Below are 23,163 nucleotides of genomic sequence, written 5' to 3'. Positions count from 1 at the left end.
CCACGCTAGCTCTCTAGTGGTGCCCTTGCTCCAATAAAATTTTATTCCAGCGTAAGCTTTCACGGACGAGAGTTGCCTTCTTTACATACAGTGCAGTGGCTTCTGATGCTAATGCTGGAAAGGCAACTGATTTGGAACGGGGACGATATTTGGCATTTTGAGCAAAGGCCAAAGGGCTAACGGTATCAGTTCTTCCTACTGACCTGCTCCTGTCTGAGTTTAGAAAAAGGTACTCTCAAACGCCTTCCTCCACAGTGTCCACACAGTGGAAATTTAGTCAGAACATTATTGTTACAGATCTTAGCTGCTTACTCTTAATTGTCTTGTTGTGGCTGGTACAAATGGGAAGTACAACGCCTCCATTGTGATAGTTGGAGGAGTGTTAATACATATGAAGCAGCCTTAGCCTAGCCCTCTACATTCAACCCTCGGGAGGTGGTGAGCTCTCCTTCCCTGGAGGTTTTTAAGCAAAGGCTAGATAGCCATCTGTCAGCAATGCTGATCCTGTGACCTTAGGCAGATGATGAGAGGGAGGGCATCTTGGCCATCTTCTGGGCATGGAGTAGGGGTCACTGAGGGTGTGGGGGGGAATGAGTTGTGAATTTCCTGCATTGTGCAGAGGGTTGGACTAGATGACCCTGGTGGTACCTTCCAACTCTATGATTCTATGAACCCCTCCATGTGTTGGCTAAATGTGCAGAAAGGGAGAGCGGGCGCAATTGTCAGCATGTGAGCATGGCACCTATGTGCAGAAGCAGTGTACATGTGTATGCTTCCTTCCCCTTGGCCAGGGAGGCTGCTTTGCAAAGATTGCCTATCACAGGAAGGGAGCATAGGCATGGACACATCCTCTGCGCATAGGTGCCGTGCTCACCAGTTGACTGTGAGAGGATAAATGCTCCTTCTCATCTGGTGTTCAAACGCGCCCAATGAGGAAAAGCCCCCTATTCAGATTGCCATTTCCCCCGGAAGTCCCGACCCTGCTTAGTTTCCAAGATCTAATGAAAATGGGCCGCCGTGGGCCATCCACATCAGCTCAGGGCAACCAATTTTCTGTCATAGAATCATGGAAGGGGCCATAACGCCATCTAGTCCAACCCCCTGCTCAATGCAGGATCAGCCTAGAGTATCCATGACAAGTGCTTGTCCAGCCTCTGCTTAAAGACTGCCAGTGAGGGAGAGCTCACCACCTCCCTAGTCAGCCGATTCCACTGTCGAACAAATATCAAATTTATCTTTAGTTCTGGAGGCCATGGGGAAGAAAAATGCCGGATGTCAAGGGAGATACAGGATCTGCTGGTGCCTTTGGCAGTGATACCCATTGGCAACACCATCTGGGACATCAACTGGAGTTGAGGGGAAACATTTTAGCAAGTTAAAGAATACAGTGGGTTGTAGGGAGATGTAGATTTTTGGCAGAATTTCTTTAGCTTCTTGAGATTGAAAAAAACAACAACACACCATTTCAGTGGCTGCAAGTCTACAGAAAACAGATGTATTTGAAGAAGGGGACCCCATTTTATAAGGGGAAATGAAAGAAATAAGAAAAGGAATTTTGGCTTTCCTTTCCATCAACACAAAACCAAAGTGCATATCTCAGCAGTGGCTCCTTCCTATCTTAACAACCCCCCCTTTTTTACTGTTCATAAAAAAGAATCTTACCACCATCCTAGAATGTTTTGCCAGCACCGAAGACTGTTGGTTAGAGTGGTTATAACTGTAATAAAGTAAAACTGTGCCTTTTAAATTCATATTCCCCTTTTCTCCCTTGAAGAGAAAACAGCTAATCACATTGTTTTCCCCTCACTACAACAACGTGGTCAGGTAGGTTAGCCTGAGAGATATTGATAGGCCCAGAATCACCTGGCAAGCTTCAACGGAAGACCTGGGATTTAAACTTTGTTGTCCCGTTGTTCTAGTCTGACCCTTTAAGCACTACGCCACACCATGTTTGTTTACTTAATCTCAGAGTTGGAAGGGACCAACAGGGTAATCTAATCCAACCCCTGCCAATGCAGGAATTACAACTATAATATCACTGAGACATAGGTATCCAGTCAATACTTAAAAACTTCCAAAGACAAAGAATCGTTTAGGGGCTCAGTGGTAGAGCATTTGCTTGGCATGCAGAAGATCCCAGGTTCAATCCCCGGCATCTCCAGTTAAAGGGACTAGGCAAGTAGGTGATGTGAAAGACCTCACCCTGAGACCCTGGAGAGCTGCTGCCAGTCTGAGTAAACAATATTGACTTCGATGGACCAAGGGTCTGATTCAGTATAAGGCAGCTTCATGTGTTCATGTGTTCAATCCCCCATCTTCTGAGGGAGACTGTTTCAGTGTGGAGCACACCTCACCATCAGGAAGTTCTCCCTCAAATTTAGATGAAACCTTTGCTGTAATTTATATCCATTCGTCTTAGTCCTGCCATCCAACATGACCAAAACCTTATCTGCCCCATCCTCCACGTGGCATCCCTTTAGGGAATTGGAAGGTGGCAATCATATCACCGCACAAACATCTCTTCTCCATTGTAGAGATTCACAGCTCCTTCAACCTCTCTTGATGGGACCTGGTCTTTGAATCCCTCACCAGCTTCGTTTACCTGGACTGGACTCCTTCCAGTTTATTGACATCCTTCGTAAACTGTGATGCCCAAAACTGAACACAGTACTCCAGGCGAGGTCTAAGACCCTACCCAAGAAAAGGATGGTTTTTTCATACCCTACAGAAGTTGCTGCTAAGGGTGTCCTCCAAACTACTATCCACAGGGGTGCTTTGGCAATGGGAAAGGTGTGAAACCATGCTGAGCAAGTACATAGCTATCAATTTGAGGGTATCTCTGAAAGAGTGCGTTGAGAGAACCTGGGCTGGCATATGGAAGAGGTGGCCTTTCAGGTGTGACTCCCCCTCCAGCAATTATCATGGATAATGGTCACCAAGGTTGCCCTCATAATTAGGGTTTGAAACCAAGGGTTAGAGTAGATTTGCACACCCTGGTTACAGCGGAATCTGTTAGTGTTAACCATAGTTGGCATATGTGATGGTCTTGGCCTATCATCAAGCAATTTTGGACAAAGGCTGTGGTTGAAGCTGATGGCTGGGTATCAGATTTCAACCGTTCCTGAGGTTCTCGTACATAATTTGTTTGATGATCTCGTACGTACTGTAAACAGAGACATGGTTTCAGATATGCCTAAAGCCACAAAAAGGATAATTGCAGAGAACTGGCAAAATGCTACACTTTTGACTCTTAAAAGCATGAATTCGAAAGGGTTGGCAATTTGTAAAACTGTCTAGACCAGGGGTGTCAAACAATTGTTACGAGGGCCGGATATGACATAAATGTCACTTGGTCGGGCCGGGCCATGCCTCACCAGCCCAGATCAAGAGTGTGGGGGGGGGGTGGCTGGCTCGCAGGCAGGATAAGAGCTCTCAAGTGGCCGGATCCGGCCCGTGGGCCTTGTGTTTGACACCCCTGCCCTATTTATTTTGGCCCTCCAGGGCAACTGGTTAGCCATGGTGTGCAATAGTATGCCGGGCTCGAATTACCACTGGTCTGACCCAGCAGGCTCTATTTATGTTCTTATAAGGCAGCTGCAATTGTTCGTGAGTTCCCCCTTTTCTTGGCGCTCTTGGAAGAGAGGAAGATTCCACCAGCCTCAGGATGCTCTCCTCCCTGGACTTTGGCTTCCTGTTTCCAGGTGTTCCTTCAAGGGGTGCTTGGTCCATGGTTTGAGAACCTCTGCAGTAGAAGGAAGGACATAAGGGGCAGCTCCATGCCTCTCTTAGTATCTTGTTCCAGACTTACGCTTGGACTTCTTTTACTGGCTAGAGATCCCTGCAGTTTAAACATGTGGGTGAAGAGGTTTTCAGCAGACTTTCATAATCATGTCTTGGAAAGTGATGTATCTCCTGGCTCCCAACCGAAAGGCCTGTTTTAAAACAGGGCTGTGACAGTTTGGGAATGTTTACATGGCAAAGCGAGGGAATCGGTCCCGTGTTTCCCCTCCTCCCTTCTGCGTATGAATTATTGCAAGGGGGACTTAGCCCCGTAACAAAACGTTAGGAATTTTGCCCTAGAAGCTGTCCCAGTCTGAAACACTCCCTCGTTTCTACCTTCCTTTCTTCAGATTAACAACCCTCCACACAGAAACCGTTCCCCGCCCGCTTACTTTTGAGAAATCCGCCCGTGGTTAGCAGGGCCGTTGCACGTACATGTAAGGAAACCAATCTATAAAAAGCAAAAGATGAGTCACTGGAGTTCTTTCAAGCCATCTGAATCGTTAATTATGCGCTGTTTGGAGAAATTAAGTGCAGGCTCAGACAGAACTCCGCTCCACAGAGCCTCTTTCGCAGGCTGCTAGGATTGTTAGCTTAGGTTTTCCCTAAAGAGCGAGACAGTTGGAATGTTTGGTTTGCACATTTCAGAGCCTAATGCGGTTGTCACCGTGATTTATGACATAGGCAAACAGCAAAGGGGATTAATGGGGAGGGGCTTCTTGGGAAAGTTCCTGGGAGACCCCCCCCCCCATTTAATTCCATGCCATTTTTGTATTTCATTCCTGAATTTAAATGCAATGTGAAGCCCTTGTCTTAAGCTTCTCTCTATATATTATATGGAAGAAGAAGAAGAGCTGGTTTTTTATATGCTGATTTTCTTTACCTTTTAAGGAGAATCAAACCGGCTTACAATCTCTTTCCCTTCCTCTCCTCACAACAGACACCTTGTGAGGTAGGTGAGGCTGAGAGAGTTCGAACTATGACAAGCCCAAGGTTACCGAGAAGATTTCATGTGGAGGAGTGGGGAATATTGGGTCATATGCTCGCCTAGACTGGAGGAAATTCCTCTAGCCTAAAGAGCGTTTGTCCAGCCTAAGGAATCTTCTTCCAACTTCAGTGGCTCTTTCATTTGAGGAAGAATCGTTCAAGCTGGAGACAGGCTTCCAACTTTGCTTAGTGGATTGGTAGGATGCAGGCCATTAAAGTGTACATATGATCAAAAAAATGTGCAGAACGGAGGAGCCAATGATATTTTCTAGGATCCTGTTTTGGGTTTTTTTAAGGTGCCAGTGTGGCCGATAGAGTATTTGACAACTGATATTAATCTTAGTCTTGTGAAGGGAGTTGGACTTTTATTTAGCAAAGAGAAAACCATGTTTATATTGGGGCTAATTGACTGTTCTACGTTTCAGTCCTGAAGCTCAGAGCAATGATCTGTGGAAGAGCTGTCTTGCAACTTTTCATAAGAAGGAAAGATGTGTCTCCCTGTCCGGCTAGACACAGCAAGAACTAGGGATCCCAGCCTCCAAGTGGGAACGGGGGATCCCCCAGAATTACAGCTCATTTCCAGGCTACAGATATCATTTGATAGAATCATAGAGTTGGGACCACCAAGGTCATCTAGTCCAACCCCCCTGCACAATGCAGGAAACTCTGAACCACCTCCCCCCCACACCCCCATACTTCATGCTCAGAAAATGGCCAAGATGACCTCCCTCTCATCATCTGCTTAAGGTCATAGAATCAGCATTGCTGACAGATGGCCATCTAACCTCTTCTTAAAAACCTCCAGGGAAGGAGAGCTCACCACCTCCCGAGGAAGCCTGTTCCACTGAGGAACCGCTCTGACTGTTAGAAATTTCTTCCTAATGTCTAGACGGAAACTCTTTGGATTTAATTTCAACCCATTGGTTCTGTTCCGACCTTCTGGAGCAACAGAAAACAACTCGGCACTCTCCTCTATATGACAGCCCTTCAAGAACTTGAAGATGTTTTGCAGAAAATGTTTTGGAAGGTGGGCTCTATGACATTGTACCCCACTGAGGTCCCTGTCCTCCCCAGGCTCTGCCCCCCAAAACTCCATGAGTTTCCCAACCTGGATCTGGCAACCCTACCACCCTACCCTCCGCTGGAGGTCAGGGGAAACCTGGAAACTCTAGCAAAAACATTATTGATTTGGGGAAGGCCAGATGTGCACCGCAAGGCAAGGAGAGCACTTAGATTTTTCAGCTGAAGTGCCGGGCCTTCCCCGGTATGCTACACCTAATCAGCACACTTCTCACGCACAGGAACCACATTCCTTCTAGGTTGTCTCAAATTGGACTCTTGATATTCTACAGATGCGCACCAGACATAGCCAGTGCCTCTGAGCCACGAATGGACATGGATCTGTTTCCCCTTTGAATAACAAACTCTGATTTCCCTCACCACACCTCTGGCTAAATTAGCAACGTGGAGAGAAAAAAGCTAGAGTGTATGAGCAGGTCAGTTGATGGAGAGCCAGTATAACTGATGCCAGGAATCCCTGTGGAGCCTTAGGAGTGAGATTTATTTTATTTTATAAAACGTAATACTTGCCTTTCGGGCCTGATCTCCAGTGAATGAAACTAAAAAGTATAGAGCTATGATAACCAGAGTTATCAGCAGGAGGTCTGGGGGTGCCAATATGGAAGGGCAACACCGTCTGTACCTCTACATCACTTCCAAGGAAAACCCAGAAGTGGCCTAGGGTAGCTCTAAGAATCACTGGAAACTCTATGGTAGCCACCTTATGCCACTTCTGGGTTTTCTCCAGAAGCAGTGGTATAGACAACGCCATTTTGTTTTTCTCCCCTCCAATACATCATTTCTCATTTTTTGCCTGACCGAAAGCAATCAATCAAGTTGTATTTTGATACAATATCAGCTCTGAATAAAAATCAAAGTTAGGTTAAAATAATACAATAAAATAATAAAAGTTGGTGATTCTGGGAAGGATGATTTGAAGAAGAGGAGGAAAGATCTTCTATGGGGAAAGGTTTTCAATTAGCCGTTTACGAATCCCACTAGACCGGAGGCAAAATTTGGCTACTTGAATGGTTATCTCCCGAGAGGAGTCTGCTAAGAGAAGGGAAACTTTAGCTTCTTCCGATCTCCCAGGAAAGGATGACAATATGGGGAGAATGTACTGCGATCTTATGTCGTTGTAGAAGGGACGTTGTAGCAGAACATGTTCTATTGCTTCCACTTTCTCTGTTTTGCGTGGGCATAGTCGTTGATGAAAGGGAGATTGCGATGCTCGACAAAAAAAATTTGGTAGTTTCCAAACGTTCCAATACTGAGCTGTGATTGTATTTTCTTCCCTAGTGGTCTGTTCATTACCATTCATGACAAAGGACATATCGCAACTATGCTGAACTCGTGGCCTGAAGAAAATATAAAGGTAATGGCTCTTTTGATTTGTGGCAAATGGGACTGAAAGAAACCTCCGGGTGCTAAACAGATATCATGTGCGGGGCATGTTCCAGCCACAAGACACAGGAACCTGATGTGAGGTGTGGCTCGCTAGCATTTTGCCCCAGAACGTAGTTTTAGTGCCAAAGCTTGGCACCCGAATATCACATCACTGTATCTTGTAAGTGGCTACGTTGCATCTGTGTGGACACCAAAAACCATGAATCAGGGCTCTGTAGATTCTGTGTACTCAGCAGATTCACCCAGTTCGAAGAAAAGCATGACTTGATAAATGAACCGACAGGGAGGGGGGGGAATACCAAAACTGGTCTGATGAGAACTAAATATGCCTAAATATTGTGATCTAAATATGCCTTAGGAGGCATGGAGGGTTGAGAACATCTATGAGTTGGCTAAATGGAAAAAATGAGGAAGAGGAGAAATCAGCCAGCCTTGACAGCATAGAAGATCCTTGATGGGGAAATTTTGAGGGGTAGGATTACAAAAAGCACCCCTCTGCTTTGGTTTTTTTTGACCCCCCCCCCAGTTTATATTAGGTAATAGGCAGGTTTCTCACACTTCAGCGAGACCAAGAAGGTGAGTTCAGAATAGTTCTATGCAGCTAAAAGCAGACTTGGTTCTCAAGGGCTGAAAGGCAAGCTTAGCTGTACCGAAATGTATCCATCAGGGGATGATCCTTGTAATATTTACCCCTCTCTCTTTCTTTCTGCCTATCCTACTTATTATACAAAAGACCTCCAGATTCAGAGGAAGTCAACCTCTTAATACCAGTGCCAGGAGGCAACATCAGGTGAAGGCCTTGGCCTCTATGCCCAGTTGTTGGCCCTCCAAAGTTACTAGTAGGCAACTGCGTGAGACAGGATGCTGGACTAGATGGACTGCTGGTCTGATCCAGCAAGACTCTTCTTATGTTCTTATGAGACAGCCCTGGAACATGTGCAAATTGCATTTCCCACATCACTAACCTAGTTCCCACACAAGGATTGCAGGCGTGTGCCATCTCAACATGAATTGCTCTCCAACCCCTTCCGTATTAAAAATCTAAACATGCGTACAATGTTACTTGTATGTTGTCTGCTATGGCAGCCAGATTTTACCCATCCAAAGTACCAGCATTACTGTCGGTCTACTCTGTCGAGCCTTTATTTTTCAGGTCCTTGCAAAGTTTGTAAATTGCTCAGTTCGTACAACACTGAAACCATTTAGGCATCAAAGCAAAATCAAGCTAAGTGTAATCATAATCATGTGGTTAATTTGGGAGCGGGCTGTCCTTAACAGCCGCCTCCATGACGAGAATTGTGTATGTCCAATTGAATTCGTTTTGGTCGCATCAATGTTAAACATCAAAGTGTGAGGTCTTTTGTTTTCTGCCGTCCCACCCTTGAGAAAATTCCCAGTTCATTTGTTGTTACCATCTGGTCCAGGGCTGCCGTCGGGGACCATAATCTGGTTCAAAAGTGCACAGAGGCATGTGTGTGTGTTAAGTGCCATCTAGTCACTTCCGACTCATGGCGACCCTATAAATGAAAGTCCTCCAAAATGTCCTATCTTTGACAGCCTTGCTCAGATCTTGCAAATTGAAGGCTGTGGCTTCCTTTATTGAGTCAATCCATCTCTTGTTTGGTCTTCCTCTTTTCCTGCTGCCCTCAACTTTTCCTAGCATGACTGTCTTTTCCACTGACTCTTGTCATCTCATGACTTGACCAAAATACGATATGCACAGAGTGCATATCAGGTTAGAAATTGGAAATCAGAAGTCCGGGGCCAGATGGCAAGTCGGAAGATCAAATTGTGGGTTGAGAATTGATCAGAGTGGTCACTGGGGGCAGGGGGGGTTGAACTAGAAGTGTACATGTAAAGTGCTGTCAAGTTGCAGCTGACTTTCGAGGACCCCATAGGGTTTTCAGGGCAAGAAGCAAACAGAGGTGGTTTGCCGTGGCCTGCCTCTATGTAGTGAGTCTGAACTTTCTTGGTGGTCTCCCATCAAATTGCTAACCAGGGCCAGCCCTGCTTAGCTTCTCAGATCTGACGAGATGAAGGCTAGTCTGGGCTGTGGCTTGTAAAACTGAAAAACTGCAGGAGATACAGGCTTAGCCACAGAATTGGTCTGATATGCCCCCCACAAACACACACACATCTGAGTATTCAGATTGAGAGCCTCAGATCCAGTACAGGGCTTCTGTGGGCAGAAGGACTTCTCCGTGCGGAACATGACTGCCCTCTTCTGATGCAACCCAAAATGACCTTCCCCCACAGGAACACCATGCTTGGTCCAAGATGCTATCTTTGCTGATCAGGAGATAGTTTTGAAGTTTTCTCCCACTGAGATGAAGTAAAGTGATCAAAATAGACGTATGCTCTGGTTATGTCAACAGTCCTGAAAGGGCTGGAATTTGCAGCTGCAGCAAGTTTGAGACAACTGGATTGGACATCAGTAGGTCGTGCCAGTGGTGGAAGGTGATCCGGGGGAAATCCCGACGTCAGGATTCCCCGACCTTTTTGAGCCTGAGAGCACCTTTGGCATTCTGACACACGGCTGCTGCAGGAGGTGGGGCCTGGCTGCCGCAACTCACCTTTAGTCATGCAGTGAAGATCCTTGTGCTATAGTGCCAATGTGGTGTAGTGGTTGAGAACGGTGGGCTCTAATCTGGAGAACCGGGTTCGATTCTCCACTCCTTCACATGAAGCCAGCTGGGTGACCTTGGGCTAGTCAGAGCTCTGTCAGAGCTCTCTCAGCCCCACCTACCTCACAAGGTGTCTGTTGAAGGGAGAGGAAGGGAAGGAGACTGGAAGCCAATTTGATTCTCCTTAAGAAGTAGAGTAAGTCAGTATAATAAAACCAACTCCTCCTCCTCCTTCTCCTCCTCTTCTTCTTCTTCTTCTTCTTCTTCTTCTGCTGCTGCTGCTGCTGCTGCTACCAAAGTAATGTTTTTAAAAATCTGCAGAGACAATTTAAATTGCCAATTGTCAATCAGAAGCCTTGCCACCGGCAGGAGGTTTTTTGGGTTGGAGCCTGAGGAGGGCGAGGCTTGGGAGGGGAGGGACTTCAATGCCATAGAGTCCAGTTGCCAAAGCGGCCATTTACTCCAGGGGAACTGATCTCTATTGGCTGGCTGGTCATTGACTGTAATAAAGATGTACTACTACTACTATTGGCTGGAGATCAGTCGTTATAGCAGGAGAGCTCCAGCTAGTACCTGGAGGTTGGCAACCCTAGTCCCAGTGCCGGCTGAAGCACTTTGTGCAATTTGGCATTTAGCTCAGGGTGGATCACAACTATCCCCTGACCTGATTAGCTGTAATCATGAGACTTCCGATGAACAAGAATTGTGTTGGATTTGCAGGGTGTGTATGAACAGTGATGGGACGCAGATGCACACCAAACCTAGCCAGCAACTCCAACCACAAATACACACAAAACCCTCTTTTTCTGTGCCAGGACAACAGCTTTCCTCCACCCACACCCATCCCTCAAACAAATATCCATAGATAAATTGTGCAAAAATTATCTTGATTTTTTTTTAAAAACCCACTGACGAGACCCGGAGGAGAAGAAAATAACTGAATCCTTTGGGGCGCTCATTGCTTTCCTGTGAAGAGCGACGCCTATTTATCTTCAACCAAAACCAAAGCCATATGGCGTGAGCTTCAATCCCCTTATGATTTCTCCTGTAATCCTCTGAAATATGTTAAGAATATTTTAAAATAAATTCCTTTTATACTGTGTTTCCCCCCCCCCCTCTTTTTATTCCAGGTTTCTTACGTACAGTAACTCTAAAATTTAACTTTAAAATTAAATACAAAAGGTGAAAGGACTCAAGGGTGTGGAAAAAGCTCTACGGAAAATAGTTTCGGAGGGGGGGGGGTCTTTAAAGATGCCAACCCAGGCCTAAAAACAGCACATTATATACAAAGTGTTGCAGAGGGAAATGGGGGGGGGGAGAAACCAGAGTGGAGAAAACCACAGCCGTAACAAGGGGAAGGGAGATTTTGATAGATAGACATAGGAAAGAAGTTTGACAGAACAATTTTATTATTGAAAAACTGTTTTAAGGTTTTCTGTCATAATTTTCTTTCCCATTTCCAAAAAAAGAGTTAAACTTATAGAGGGCTGTCTGTTATTCCCCTTTCCTCCAGCATGGAATAGTGGTTAAGAGCGGTGGTTTGGAGCGGGGGACTCCGGAGAACTGGGTTTGATTCCCTGCTCCTCCACATGAGCGGCGGATGCTAATCTGGTGAATTGGATTCATTTCCCTGCTCCTACACACGAAGCCAGCTGGGTGACCTTGGGCAAGTCACAGCTCTGTTAGAGCTCTCTCAGCCTCACCTACTTCACAGGGTGTCTGTTGTGGGGAGGGGAAGGGAAGGTGCTTGTAAGCCGGTTTGATTCTTCCTTAAGTGGTAGAGAGTCGGTATATAAAAACCAACTCTTCTTCTTCCACCCCCAGAATCAAAGCTACAGCAAAAGTTGAAAAGAGACTCCAATAGGCAACATAGCTACAGTCTACAAAATAAACCATAATAATCACCACACTGCAAACCAAATTCCTTTTATACCTGGGGTTTTTTCCCCCATAGATGGTTGTTCTTCTGCTGCTGTCTATTCTACTGTCCTATTCTCTGCTACTTCTATCGCAGACCTATATGGCTACCCTCTGAAACTATTCTTGATTAAATGCAGCAACCGTTCAACTGCAGTAAAGCAAGGAAACTCTGCAAGAATAATTTTCTTTTCATTGATCAGGTCCCCGGTTTCCCTTTTGCCATGTGTTGTACCAGGTACTGGATTCCAATCTTAAGGTTGTCACTCCTGCTGAAAGATGTGTGTGTAAAGTGCCGTCAAGTCGCAGCCGACTTATGGCGACCCCTTATGGAGTAGTCAAGGCCAGAGACTAACAGAGGTGGTTTGCCAGTGCCTTCCTCTGCATAGCAACCCTTGTAATTCCTTGGTGGTCCCCCATCCAAATACTAACCAGGGCTGACCCTGCTTAGCTTCTGAGATCTGACGAGAATTGGGCTATTCCATGCTACCTTCCCTCCCAGCTCAAAGATAAAGAGAACTAAATTATGCTTGCTGAAAAGACGAGCAGGCGCTAAAACTATTTTAAATCTGTGTTTTGCTCTTCCTGTGTATTACAAAGGCTGGAGTAACTCATTTCAAAAGCTGCTGGTTTAGGCCAATAAAGTCACTTCCCTGAAGTCACAATTAGTTCCAACCAGTATGGCCTTCCTGCATTTCAGTGTCCAGTGAGGAAGTGTTCACTCCCTGTCTTGCCGACTTCCTACCCACCTATTTCCTTATTTATTCGTTTCTAATCCGGTCTTGGGCTGGAGCCAGGCAATAATTTTTAAATGAGCTGAAATTGTTTTCACAGACACGTAGCCCCCGTGCTTCATACAGTCTTGAGTCCCGTTGCTTGGGGTGGTCAAACAGGCTTTGCAGGGTTTTCTAAACTAAACCTGCCAAACCTGCGCACTAGAGAAGTAAGTGGGCAGAATGTACACACCGCAGACAGCGATTCCTCCTTTCAACCTGCCTTTCTGCTCTGCAAAAAAGGTTGTTGCTTCTCCAGCTTCTTCATTGGTTGGTCCTGTTTCCCATTCAAGCCACTTCTTTTGTTTGAGCATTAATTTGTACCCCCTCTGCGCCATCTGGACCTTCTTGGAGGAAAGATAACATTTCATTTATGATACATCAAATCTAATGCTTGGTCAACCAAACATTTTTGTTTCCCCTGGCTGTTGGCTGGCCCCACTGTGCATGTTTACATATCCGCATGGAGGCCAGCCCATGTCTGTTGAATATGGTAGCTTTTTTTCCCCATGGGATGTTTGCCTACTTGGAGATCACGGAGCCCCCACAGTAAAGGGGCGCATGCAGATGTCCTCATACCCTCATCTTGTTGGACTCCCATTATTTCCCCTGGGAAAAACACCAGGGAAAATATAAACCTCATTTGCTTCGAAGTAAAGGGTCGCCATGAGTCGGAAGTGACTTGATGGCACTTAACACACACACACAAAGGAGAGATGCCCTGATCTGGATGGCCCAGGCTAGCCTGATCTCGTCAGATCTTGGAAGATAAATGGCATCAGCCCTGGTTAGTACTCGGATGGGAGTCCACCAAGGAAGTCCAGGTTGCTACACAGAAACAATCAATGGTAAAACAACTTCTTTTCGTCTCTTGCCTTGAAAATCCTGCAGGGTCACCCAGGTCCATATCTTGGGGGGGGGGGCAAGCACCCCGGGCACAAGGAAGGGGTGCCAGCGCGGGCATGAAGAAGAGGAGCGCTGCCACCCCACTGCAGCACAGGCCCATCTGGTGCACATCCGTGGCCCATCTGGTGCATGCACCACCGTCCAGCATGTAGCTGCCTGCCCTTCCTCATCGCCCGCGTTGCACCTTCATGCGAGGGCAGGGGGCAGGCAAGCACATGGTGGCATCGCTGTGTCCACCCCTGGGGCCACTAGCACCTGGCTCCAGCGCACGTGTGCATGGCACCCCCCTCCCTCCCCCCCAGCCCCGAATGCTCCTTTTCCCAGCTCCATGCCTGGGGGCGCCATAGGTCAGCTGCAACATTATGGCAGTTTCCACTACTGAAGTTGGGTGAGGCATCTGAGGCAGAACATCCACTTTGATGATCACTCATCGTTACCATAGGCTTCACCTTCAAAATGGTAGAGCTAAGCTCCACTTTCTACACGTTCCTTCTCACCCTTTTAAAGGGCTTTTTTCCGTTTCTTTACTGAGCTACGTTGTAGCAATACAGTGCAGTGGGGGAAACAAAAAATCCCGGGCTGGGGGGTGTAAAATGCTGTTGCAAAACTGTTCAGGGCTGTGGTGGGGGAGTTGTCTGAGTGATTGTATGGGTGTTAGCCAATTAGTGCCAACTGCAGCCTGCTTCTGCCACAGATTTGCAGAACCACTGATTTAGGGCTCAGCCCTGGAGAGGAAAAGTTGAGGTTTCTAATGAATGCAGCGAAGTGGATTCCGAACATGTTCCTCTGATCTCCAAACAGGGTTAGCAGCTGTCCTGGAGGGAAAAAAGTGTCCCATCCCTTTTTGTGGTGGAAAGTGCCGTCGAGTCACACCTGACTTATGGTGTCTCCTTAGGGTTTTCAAGGCAAGAGCCTTCCGCAGGTGGTTTGCCATTGCCTGTCTCCACAAGGACTGAGTTCTGAGAGAACTGTGACCTGCCCAGGATTGCCCAGCAGACTTCAAGTGGAGAAGTGGAGAATCACACCCGGTTCTCCAGCTTAGAATCTGCCTCTCTTAACCACTGTGTGTGTGTTAAGTGCCGTCAGGTCTCTTCCGACACATGGCGACCCTATGAATCAATGTCCTCCAAAATGTCCTGTTTGACAGCCTTACTCAGATCTTGCAAATTGAGGGCTGTTGCTTCCTTTATTGAGTCAATCCATCTCTTGTTGGGTCTTCCTCTTCTCCTGCTGCCCTCAACTTTTCCTAGCATGACTATCTTTTCTAGTGACTCTTGTCTTCTTAACCACTGCACCACTCTTAATATGTGGAAATGGGCAGCAGAATCCTTTGTGTGTGTGTGGCATGTAGGAAAATACCATCACCTGTTAAATAATATCCTATTAAGTCTCGATGAAAGGAACAGAATTTTTTTTTTTCCCCTCTCCAGACCTGTTGGAAACCCTGTCTCTAAATTTTACATCTGTCTTTACCCTGGTATTGCTGAGCCACATGCAATGCTTGTCACCATAACCAACTCTTCTGTTCATTTGCAGGCTATAGTGGTGACAGATGGAGAGAGAATTCTGGGCCTGGGGGACCTAGGAGGTTACGGCATGGGGATCCCAGTAGGAAAACTTGCTCTGTACACAGCCTGTGGTGGCGTTCACCCCCAGCAGTGCCTTCCTGTTCTTCTAGACGTTGGCACAGACAATGAGGTGAGAGAACTTGCTGATTTTTCTCTTGGGGCTATCCTGAAGTTTACGTGTAACTAAGGAATGGGTTTTATTTATTGCATATAAATGTTTGCTCTTTGGGATCTTAGGATTTTTTTCTTTCTTTAAAAAAAAAAAAAGAACAAGAGGAAAAAACTTAGAATCCAAAAAATAAATAATTTAAAAAAGAAAAAAAGGATATAGAAGAAGAAGAATAGTTGCTTTTTTATATGCCGACTTTCTCTACCACTTAAGGGAGACTCAAACCATCTTACAATCACCTTCCCTTCCCCTCCCCACAACAGACACCCTGTGAGGTAGATGGGGCTGAGAGAGCTGTGACTTGCCCAAGGTCACCCAGCTGGCTTCTTGTGAAGGAGTGCGGGAAACAAATCCAGTCCACCAGATTAGCCTCCGCCGCTCATGTGGAGGAGCGGGGAATCAAACCCGGTTCTCCAGATCAGAGTCCACTGCTCCAAATTACTGCTGTTAACCACTACACCACGCTGGCTCCTTGACGGGCACCAGGAAAGGTGTCAGTGGGCACCATGGCTCCCACTGGCATGATGCTGGGAACTCCTGTGACAAATAGCTCCAGATGCCCTCTCCTCACTACTATACGCACTGGAAGGGGGGAAAAGTCGAGCACCTATTCTTTGGCCATCTGTTCTTTTCTTCCAATGTTCATTGCAGCACAGGAGAGCAGTTTCAGCAGGTAAAACCATGCAGGAAGGGAAGGATTAAACCCTCTTTCACCTACCTGCATATCTCCAGTCTGAATCAGGGCCACACAGATTTTGATTTTTAAAATACTGGGAAGATCCAGTCATGGATCTCACAGCATCTCAGCCAGTTTAACCTTCAGTGTCATAGGGTTTTCCTGGGAAATTGCAGTGTTTTGCAGTTATTGAAGCACTGCGTGCCTCCCCCGTAATAACCTGAGCACACATGAACATGAACACACATGAAACTGCCTTATACTGATTCAGACTTTCAGGCCATCAAGGTCAGCATTGTCTACTCGGACTGGCAACAACTCTCCGGGGTCTCAGGCAGAGGTCTTTCACATCACCTATTGCCTGGTCCTTTTAACTGGAGATGGTGGGGGTTGAACCCGGGGCCTTCTGCATGCCAAGCAGATGCTCTACCACTGAGCCACAGCTCCTTCCCAACTTAGGAACTGCTGTGGACTCCCCAGAACCAGATACTCTTTAGAGAGTACTCACATTTTGGGGGGTTGTTACTGCGCTGCAGAAGCTGGAATAAGCTCTGAGTAGCAATGGGGAGAGGGAATGTTTACACTCCTGGCCTTACCTCTGTTGAACCCGCTGCCTTCAAAACCGATTGTCTCCAGCCAGGGACAGGCTTTAAAAAATTAGGTTGGAACCTGGGATGTGTGTGACACTCAGAGATACCTGAGAAGCATGAATGGTTGTCTGAATCCGCCCCCTCCAGTCTCTCTCGAAGACACAAGTGACCATTGTAGCAGGGCCGGGAAATCTGTCAACTCGTACAAACCACTTCGGTACCTAAAGCATTTCAGCAGGTATTGTGAGAGCAGATAAGTAGCTGGATGTCCTCCCACTGGAAACCGCAGTTACGCTCCTGCCAGCGGGAGATGCGGGGTCACTCCATCTTTCAACACGATAAGCCAGGTTTAAAAGATCCGGGCCGGGAAGATACAGATTTTACTTTTCCTGTGATAATCGCAAGGAAACCGACACATTCCTGTGCCTGTTTGGAGGAGATTATATTTCGGCAAAGGGAGAATCCCCAGCGGGTGGCTGGAGCCTAATTAATTTCAATGTTTTGTCAGATCACACACTTTAATGCTCGTGATAATCATACAAGAGGATTGTGTCTGTTGGCGGTTTTCGGCCTTATGACTCAGAGGGGATACAATCCAGCAATTTTAAACCGTGCCAGAAGGGACATCTGCAAAGACTGATTTTTTTTTAATTCTCTATGGTCAGCCAAATTTAGTCAACAAAATGGTTTAAAAGAATTGCCTTTTCCCCCTGCTGACAGCTTAATTCAGGATGACGTTGAAAAGACACCACTAAAAGATTATTTTAGATGGAGTAACTTGGAAAGCGTTTTCTCAAATGGCACTAAGAATGGTCTCATGCTTCTTTGTTTGTTTGTTTGTTTATTAAAGCATATACCCTCTTTACCTCATGGTTTAAGGCAGCTTAGAAGACTGTATGTTAAGTAAATTTTGGATGTTTTTGGTTTTGCCATGAAGGTGAAGCTGATGGCTTTCAGGTGCATTGAGAGCCAATTTGGTGTAGTGGTTAAGAGCAGCGGACTCTAATCTGGAGGTTTGATTCCCCACTCTTCCACATGAAGCCTGCTGGGTGACCTTGGGCCAGTCACCGTTCTCTCTGAACTCTCTCAGCCCCACTTACCTCACAAGGTGTTCGTTGTGATGAGGGGAAGGGAAGGTGATCGTAAGCCGCTTTGAGACTCCTTGAAGGCAGATAAAAGCGGGGTATAAAAACCAACTCTTATGCTTTACCCTACCAGAAAATATTTTTGTTAGTCTTTAACGTGCTACTGGACTCTTGCCCTTTTCTACTGCTTTACAGCTTGTAACTTTTGGGAAATGGAGCCAAGATATGTTAAATGTTCAGTTGTTAATGGGCATACTTTCTTAATTATAGTAGAAAAGAGCAAGAGTCCAGTAGCACCTTAAAGACTAACAACATTTCTGGCAGGGTATGAGCTTTCATGAGCCACAGCTCACTTCTTCAGATACAGCTAGAATGTGATTCTATCTATCCTTAAGTGGAGAAGAGTGAATTAGATACACAATGGCAATGTAAATGTCAAAAGCAAGTAAATAACATTAGCAGGCGTGATTGGATTAGGTGTGATATGCAGAGGTGTAGTAGGCTTGGAGAAATTAGCATTGGTAATGAGATAGGAATTCCAGCTGTCTATTCAATCCAGGAGAATTCATTGTCTTGAGCTTCATTATTAGATGTAATTAAGCATTCTGAATTACTAATGTCATTTACTTGTTTTTGGCATTTACACAGCCATTGTGTATCTGATTCACTCTTCTCTACTTAAGGATAGATGGACTCATATTCTAGCTGTATCTGAAGAAGTGAGCTGTGGCTCTTGAAAGCTCATACTGAAGCGGGTCAGTGCTTTTTAGTGCCTATGCTCTTAGAAAAGACCCCTTCCTGAGAAAAGGTATGTTACCTTATTCAGTTAGACACCTACTAAGCAGGACTCAATGCTTCTTACCGAAGTAAGTTTTCTCTTGAAGTGCTCCAATAAATTATGAAAAGGATGTGAATGTTTATACAGTTTATTTTACATATGCATGTAAATGTTATAAACATGTTATAAAGTTCAGACATTATGAGTCTTAAACATGTTCATGTGCAAGCAATCTTAAGCAATCTCTATACCTTAAATCAGTAATAATATTTCAGGGAATAAAGCAGTTACAGAAATCTTGTAAAAAATAGTTAGTGCAATGAATAAGATCTGATTTAGTTAAAAGCGTCTTAATTCAAAGTACCTAGAACATCATAGAACATAAGACATACTTCACCTAGTCATGTCATTTGCAAACCTCCCCAGCACGGCAGGGCCTAGAGAGATCTGAAAAGTTCCTAATTCATGTTAAGGATATTTAAACCTTTCTTGTCCTCTATGTGTTATTTTAGTATTTAAATGTCTTTGGTGTATGCAAAGGTTAGAGAAATCTCTGGTTCCATGAGTTCATGTAAGAGCTGAAGTCACGAGCCCTTAAAGCATATTTTCAGTCCATGCCAGGACTAAGTTCATGAAACCCTAGAGAAATCTCTGTTTTTAGCCTATGAAAGGCCTCTGATCTATGTTAAGATCAGGGAGATCTATGTGTATGTGCATGCCATCTTTAGCTGTGTCAGAACTAGAAAGCTATTCAAAGCTTAAAGCCGTGTGAATGTCAGAGTTCTGTGTAAGAACTGAGTGCAGAGGTTTCCCTGTCAGCTAGAGAAACCTCTGATGCATGCTCAGAGAATGTTCAGAGGTCTCTCTGTTAGCTAGAGAAATCTCTGTCGCATGCTCAGAGAATAAGCTCCTATTGTCTTCAACTCTTTGAAGGGTTGAAGAGACCTGTGTGAAGGAAGCTATAGGTTTTACAATCTCCATGTCTGTCAGGACTGGGAGGCCTATACAAGGCTAGATAGATCTTAGTGAGAACCCATTAATCCTTGCTAGAATCAATGAGTTCTCAGTGTTTCCATTTCAAATATGGAAAGATCTAAACTCTTACTCCACACAAAGGTTGATGGATTCTAAGAGTCTCCATCTTATTCATAAGATGGAGAAGTCTGCAGGCATTCAGTTCAGATATCCAGTCCTAGCAAGGGCTGGCTATCTTGAAAAGAATCCCCCTTTTAGGGAGTTCTCCAGTCTCACAGGAAGACTTGTAAATGTGTAAGTATTCAGAACACTGAACACTTAGAGACCCTTTAGGCAAGAAAGTCTTAACCCATATGGAAGGTCTGAGAGCCTCAATCCACGCAGGAATCAAGGTTCAAAGCTTTTACATCCCAGGTAAGGGATGGAGAGATCCATTCAGGCCAATGGGTATCAACCTGTTAGGAACTCTAACTCCTGGCTAGGAAGTTCCTCCTTATATTCTGTACCTTCTAAGATCAGTATCCTTTCCTGTCCTTGACTGTGCTTGGTAGGATCTGCTCTTGAGATTGTTCCAGTGCATCAGCACTTTTGGAACTTGGAGCAGCAAGGATTACCTGTTAGGTCATTTGCTGACCTGGCCATGTACTAAACAGTCAGTTTATGGCTTTATGATATTTCTTAAAATATAACTTTTCCCAGCATTCTCTTCATGTTAAGAATACGGTTTATTTGACTCTCTTCTTACCTCTGAAAGACCTTCTTAACATTAAAAGGACTTAAAACTTCACATAAAATCACATTGTGACACTTCATTATATCATTGCTCACAGTCAGCAAATGTTATCAGAGAACAGAGCAAAAAGTCAGAAACACCTTGATGCTGCCTGCGTTTCAGTGGAGAACATCCTGGAAGCTTCCTCGCTGGCTTCAAGGTCACTCTGAATATCCTCAGAAAGAAGCACCTTTCTAAGAGGGCATTCAGTCAAGGACGGAGCTGCGGCTCCTTGACTAAAAATATTTAAGCTGAGTCCTTTGAGAGTCAGGCTTCTGAAAAACCTGTTTTCTCTTTACATATGAAGTCTATATGGATTTCAAATGGGAAAATTCTATATTCTTTCTTCATTTGTGCATTTGCCCATGACAATACCCTGCCAGAAATTTTGTTAGTCTTTAAGGTGCTACTGGACTCTTGCTCTTTTCTTAATTATGTGCGGCGTGTACGCAAGAACACATGGGAATGGGAAGACCCGGACATTGCAAGGGCTGGGCATAAGGTCATCTCTAATGGATGGATAACTCATGCAAAACTCCAAGGAACAACCTTTTCAGACCGGGTGGAACATAAGTGAAAATACCCATGAATAAATGACATAAATCTTAACAGTGAGGTTTGACCCAGCCATAGAAGTTAGCTAGTAAATCACCTAGGGATCAGAAGAGAGACAACTAGCTAGCTGCACTTCAGGAAGATTGCCCTTTTTTTTTTCCAACCAGGGAGGCAGGAGACCACAAGCTTCCTCCTTCGCCTGTGCCAAAAATTTCCGCTATAAAAGTGGTCTTTTTCCTCTGCAAAACATCACCGTGGCACAATAGAGAGAAGCTTGACTCACAATCTAGGGAATCCCCTTCCCAGTGGGGGAACACAGCTGCGTCCCTGCACTTTTAAGAAAGGAACAGCGAGGCGAGACGCCGCGTGTACACAGCAACCGGGCAGCTTAGGAAACATCACAGGACAATAGGTCACCCACCGGCTGGGATGCCCTCGTGCCTCCTGTCTTCCTTCCAGGTGATTTCAGCTACTGGCTCCTTCCAGGGTGAGAACAGTGTCTTTTTCCACTTGCTCATCAAGGCCGATGAGTCATCCCCCCCAGTCAACACACCTGTTTAAATTTCCATCACGGGGAGCCAGCGGCCAATTTCCCACCAGGCTAGACGGGCACTTTGAAAGGCAGGCTTTCCTGTGAGTCACTGGAAAAAGGCTGCTGTTCCAGTTTGGAATCGGCACGGGAGAGGAAATCGTTTTTTAAACCAGCTCGAGGACCAGGGGCGTGTGGTTAGGAACTGCAGGGCAAAACCTGAACGTGGCAGCTTGTGAAATAAAATCATTGGGGACTGTTCTCCCCACCCCGACAAATTGCAGCGTTCCAAACCTGGCGTCTCTTTGAAGCCTCTTGAACAATTGATTTGGGTGTGGAGAGCAGCTCTGGGCATTATGAAGAAATACTATCGCCGGCCTTATAATGAGGCGAGGTGACGGTGGGGGGGGGGGCCCTCAAGCGGTGGATTTGGGATTCAGGAGGCACTGCAAGGCTTGCTTGTTTGCCTGGGCCTTTGAGGGACATGAATGGCAGGCGTCTTCTAAGGACAGGAGAGAGAGAAAGATTTGAGATTGGCTATTTTTATTCCGGTTTTAACTGGAAATTTCTTTTAGCTATTATTTAAAGCTGCCTTGAACCACAAGGAAAGCCAGGAAAGAAAGAAAGAAAGAAAGAAAGAAAGAAAGAAAGAAAGAAAGAAAGAAAGAAAGAAAGAAAGAAAGAAAGAAAGAAAGAAAGAAAAAGAGAGAGAGAGAGAGAGAGAGAAAGAAGAGAGAGAGAGAGAGAGAAAGAAAGAAAGAGAAAGAAAGAAAGAAAGAAAGAAAGAAAGAAAGAAAGAAAGAAAGAAAGAAAAGATGAAGCCTCCTCCCTCAATGCCATGCCAGTGAGCAGAAACCAATGATAGTTCCTGGATTATGTGTGCTGTGATGTGTAATGTTTAGTTCAGCCCTATCCCTGTCTCAGGTTCCAGGGTACGTAACACTCTTTCCCTTCTCTCATTGCCCATGTGTCTTGAAACACAGCACAACAAGGCCTGGTTGCCCAGTTAGACATCCAGAAACCTGTTGTGCCTGTGCAGCTTGCCATGCTGTGTTTCAGGACACCTGGGGAACAAGTGGGAAAGGAGAGACGGGCCTTGGAGAAAGGTTAACTTTGAAACTGAGATGACCCTCAGAAACAGCGGAAAGGCGAGGAGTGCGAATGTTCGTCTTCTGGAGCAAAACACGGTAGACAAGCGTCTCATTTTTCTCTCGCCCTGTTTTAGGCCCTTCTGAACGACCCGCTGTACATTGGTCTGAAACACAAGAGGGTTCGTGGGAAACAGTACGATGACCTGATTGATGAGTTCATGCAGGCTGTCTCGAGCAAGTGAGTGGCATGTTGTGTGGCGAATGTTCTCCCCTTAACCTCTTTGAAAGCAAAACAGCTGAAAAATGAGGCAAGTAAACATTTAGCTTTCAACTGAGATTCCCGTAGAGAAAATAATTTTAATGGACCAACCCATGGGTGGTCTGAGAGTGACCCTTTGTGCTTGAAGACGCTGAGTCAAGATTATTTGCATCCATGGAAATCTGATAGGAGACTGGCACTTCTTACAATTAACTGATATTATCACAGGCCCTCCCAGAAGACAGAGAGCCATCTTTTCCCCATACACAAGCATACTTCAAAAATATTGCAGGTTCGGTTCCAGCAATAAAGCGAATATCTCAATAAAGCGAATCATACGAAATTTTTGGTTTCCCAGTGCATAGAAAAGTTATGTTTATACAGTAATCTATTAAGTGTGCAATAGCATTATGCATTTTAAAAAGTACTATGAAGTGTGCAATAGCATTATGCATTTTAAAAAGTACTGTAATAATAATGAAAAAGTTTGAAATATTGGGAGAATTTCCAAAATGTGACACAGAGACAGGGGAGGGGCTGTGGCTCAGTGGTAGAGCATCTGCTTGGCATGCAGAAGGTCCCAGGTTCAATCCCTGGCATCTCCAGTTAAAGGGACTGGGCAAGTAGGTGAAAGACCTCTACCTGAGACCCTGGAGAGCCGCT

The 23,163-nt window shown here is 45.4% G+C and overlaps 1 protein-coding gene across 1 annotated transcript in view; it reads left to right on the top strand.

Moving 5' to 3' along the window:
• The window catches only part of ME3 (malic enzyme 3), a 101,332-nt gene that overhangs the window by 41,094 nt on the left and 37,075 nt on the right, over positions 1-23,163 (top strand). Inside the window, exons 4-6 of the mRNA XM_056858300.1 lie at positions 7,126-7,201; positions 14,990-15,151; positions 22,376-22,479. Coding sequence (XP_056714278.1) covers positions 7,126-7,201; positions 14,990-15,151; positions 22,376-22,479 — 342 coding nt within the window. The remainder of the gene's footprint in view (positions 1-7,125; positions 7,202-14,989; positions 15,152-22,375; positions 22,480-23,163) is intronic.

The sequence above is a fragment of the Euleptes europaea genome, chromosome 12, assembly GCF_029931775.1.
Source record: "Euleptes europaea isolate rEulEur1 chromosome 12, rEulEur1.hap1, whole genome shotgun sequence".
NCBI lineage: Eukaryota > Metazoa > Chordata > Lepidosauria > Squamata > Sphaerodactylidae > Euleptes > Euleptes europaea.
The sequence above is the reverse complement of the archived record's forward strand: the minus strand, read 5'-3'. Positions and strand labels throughout refer to the sequence as shown.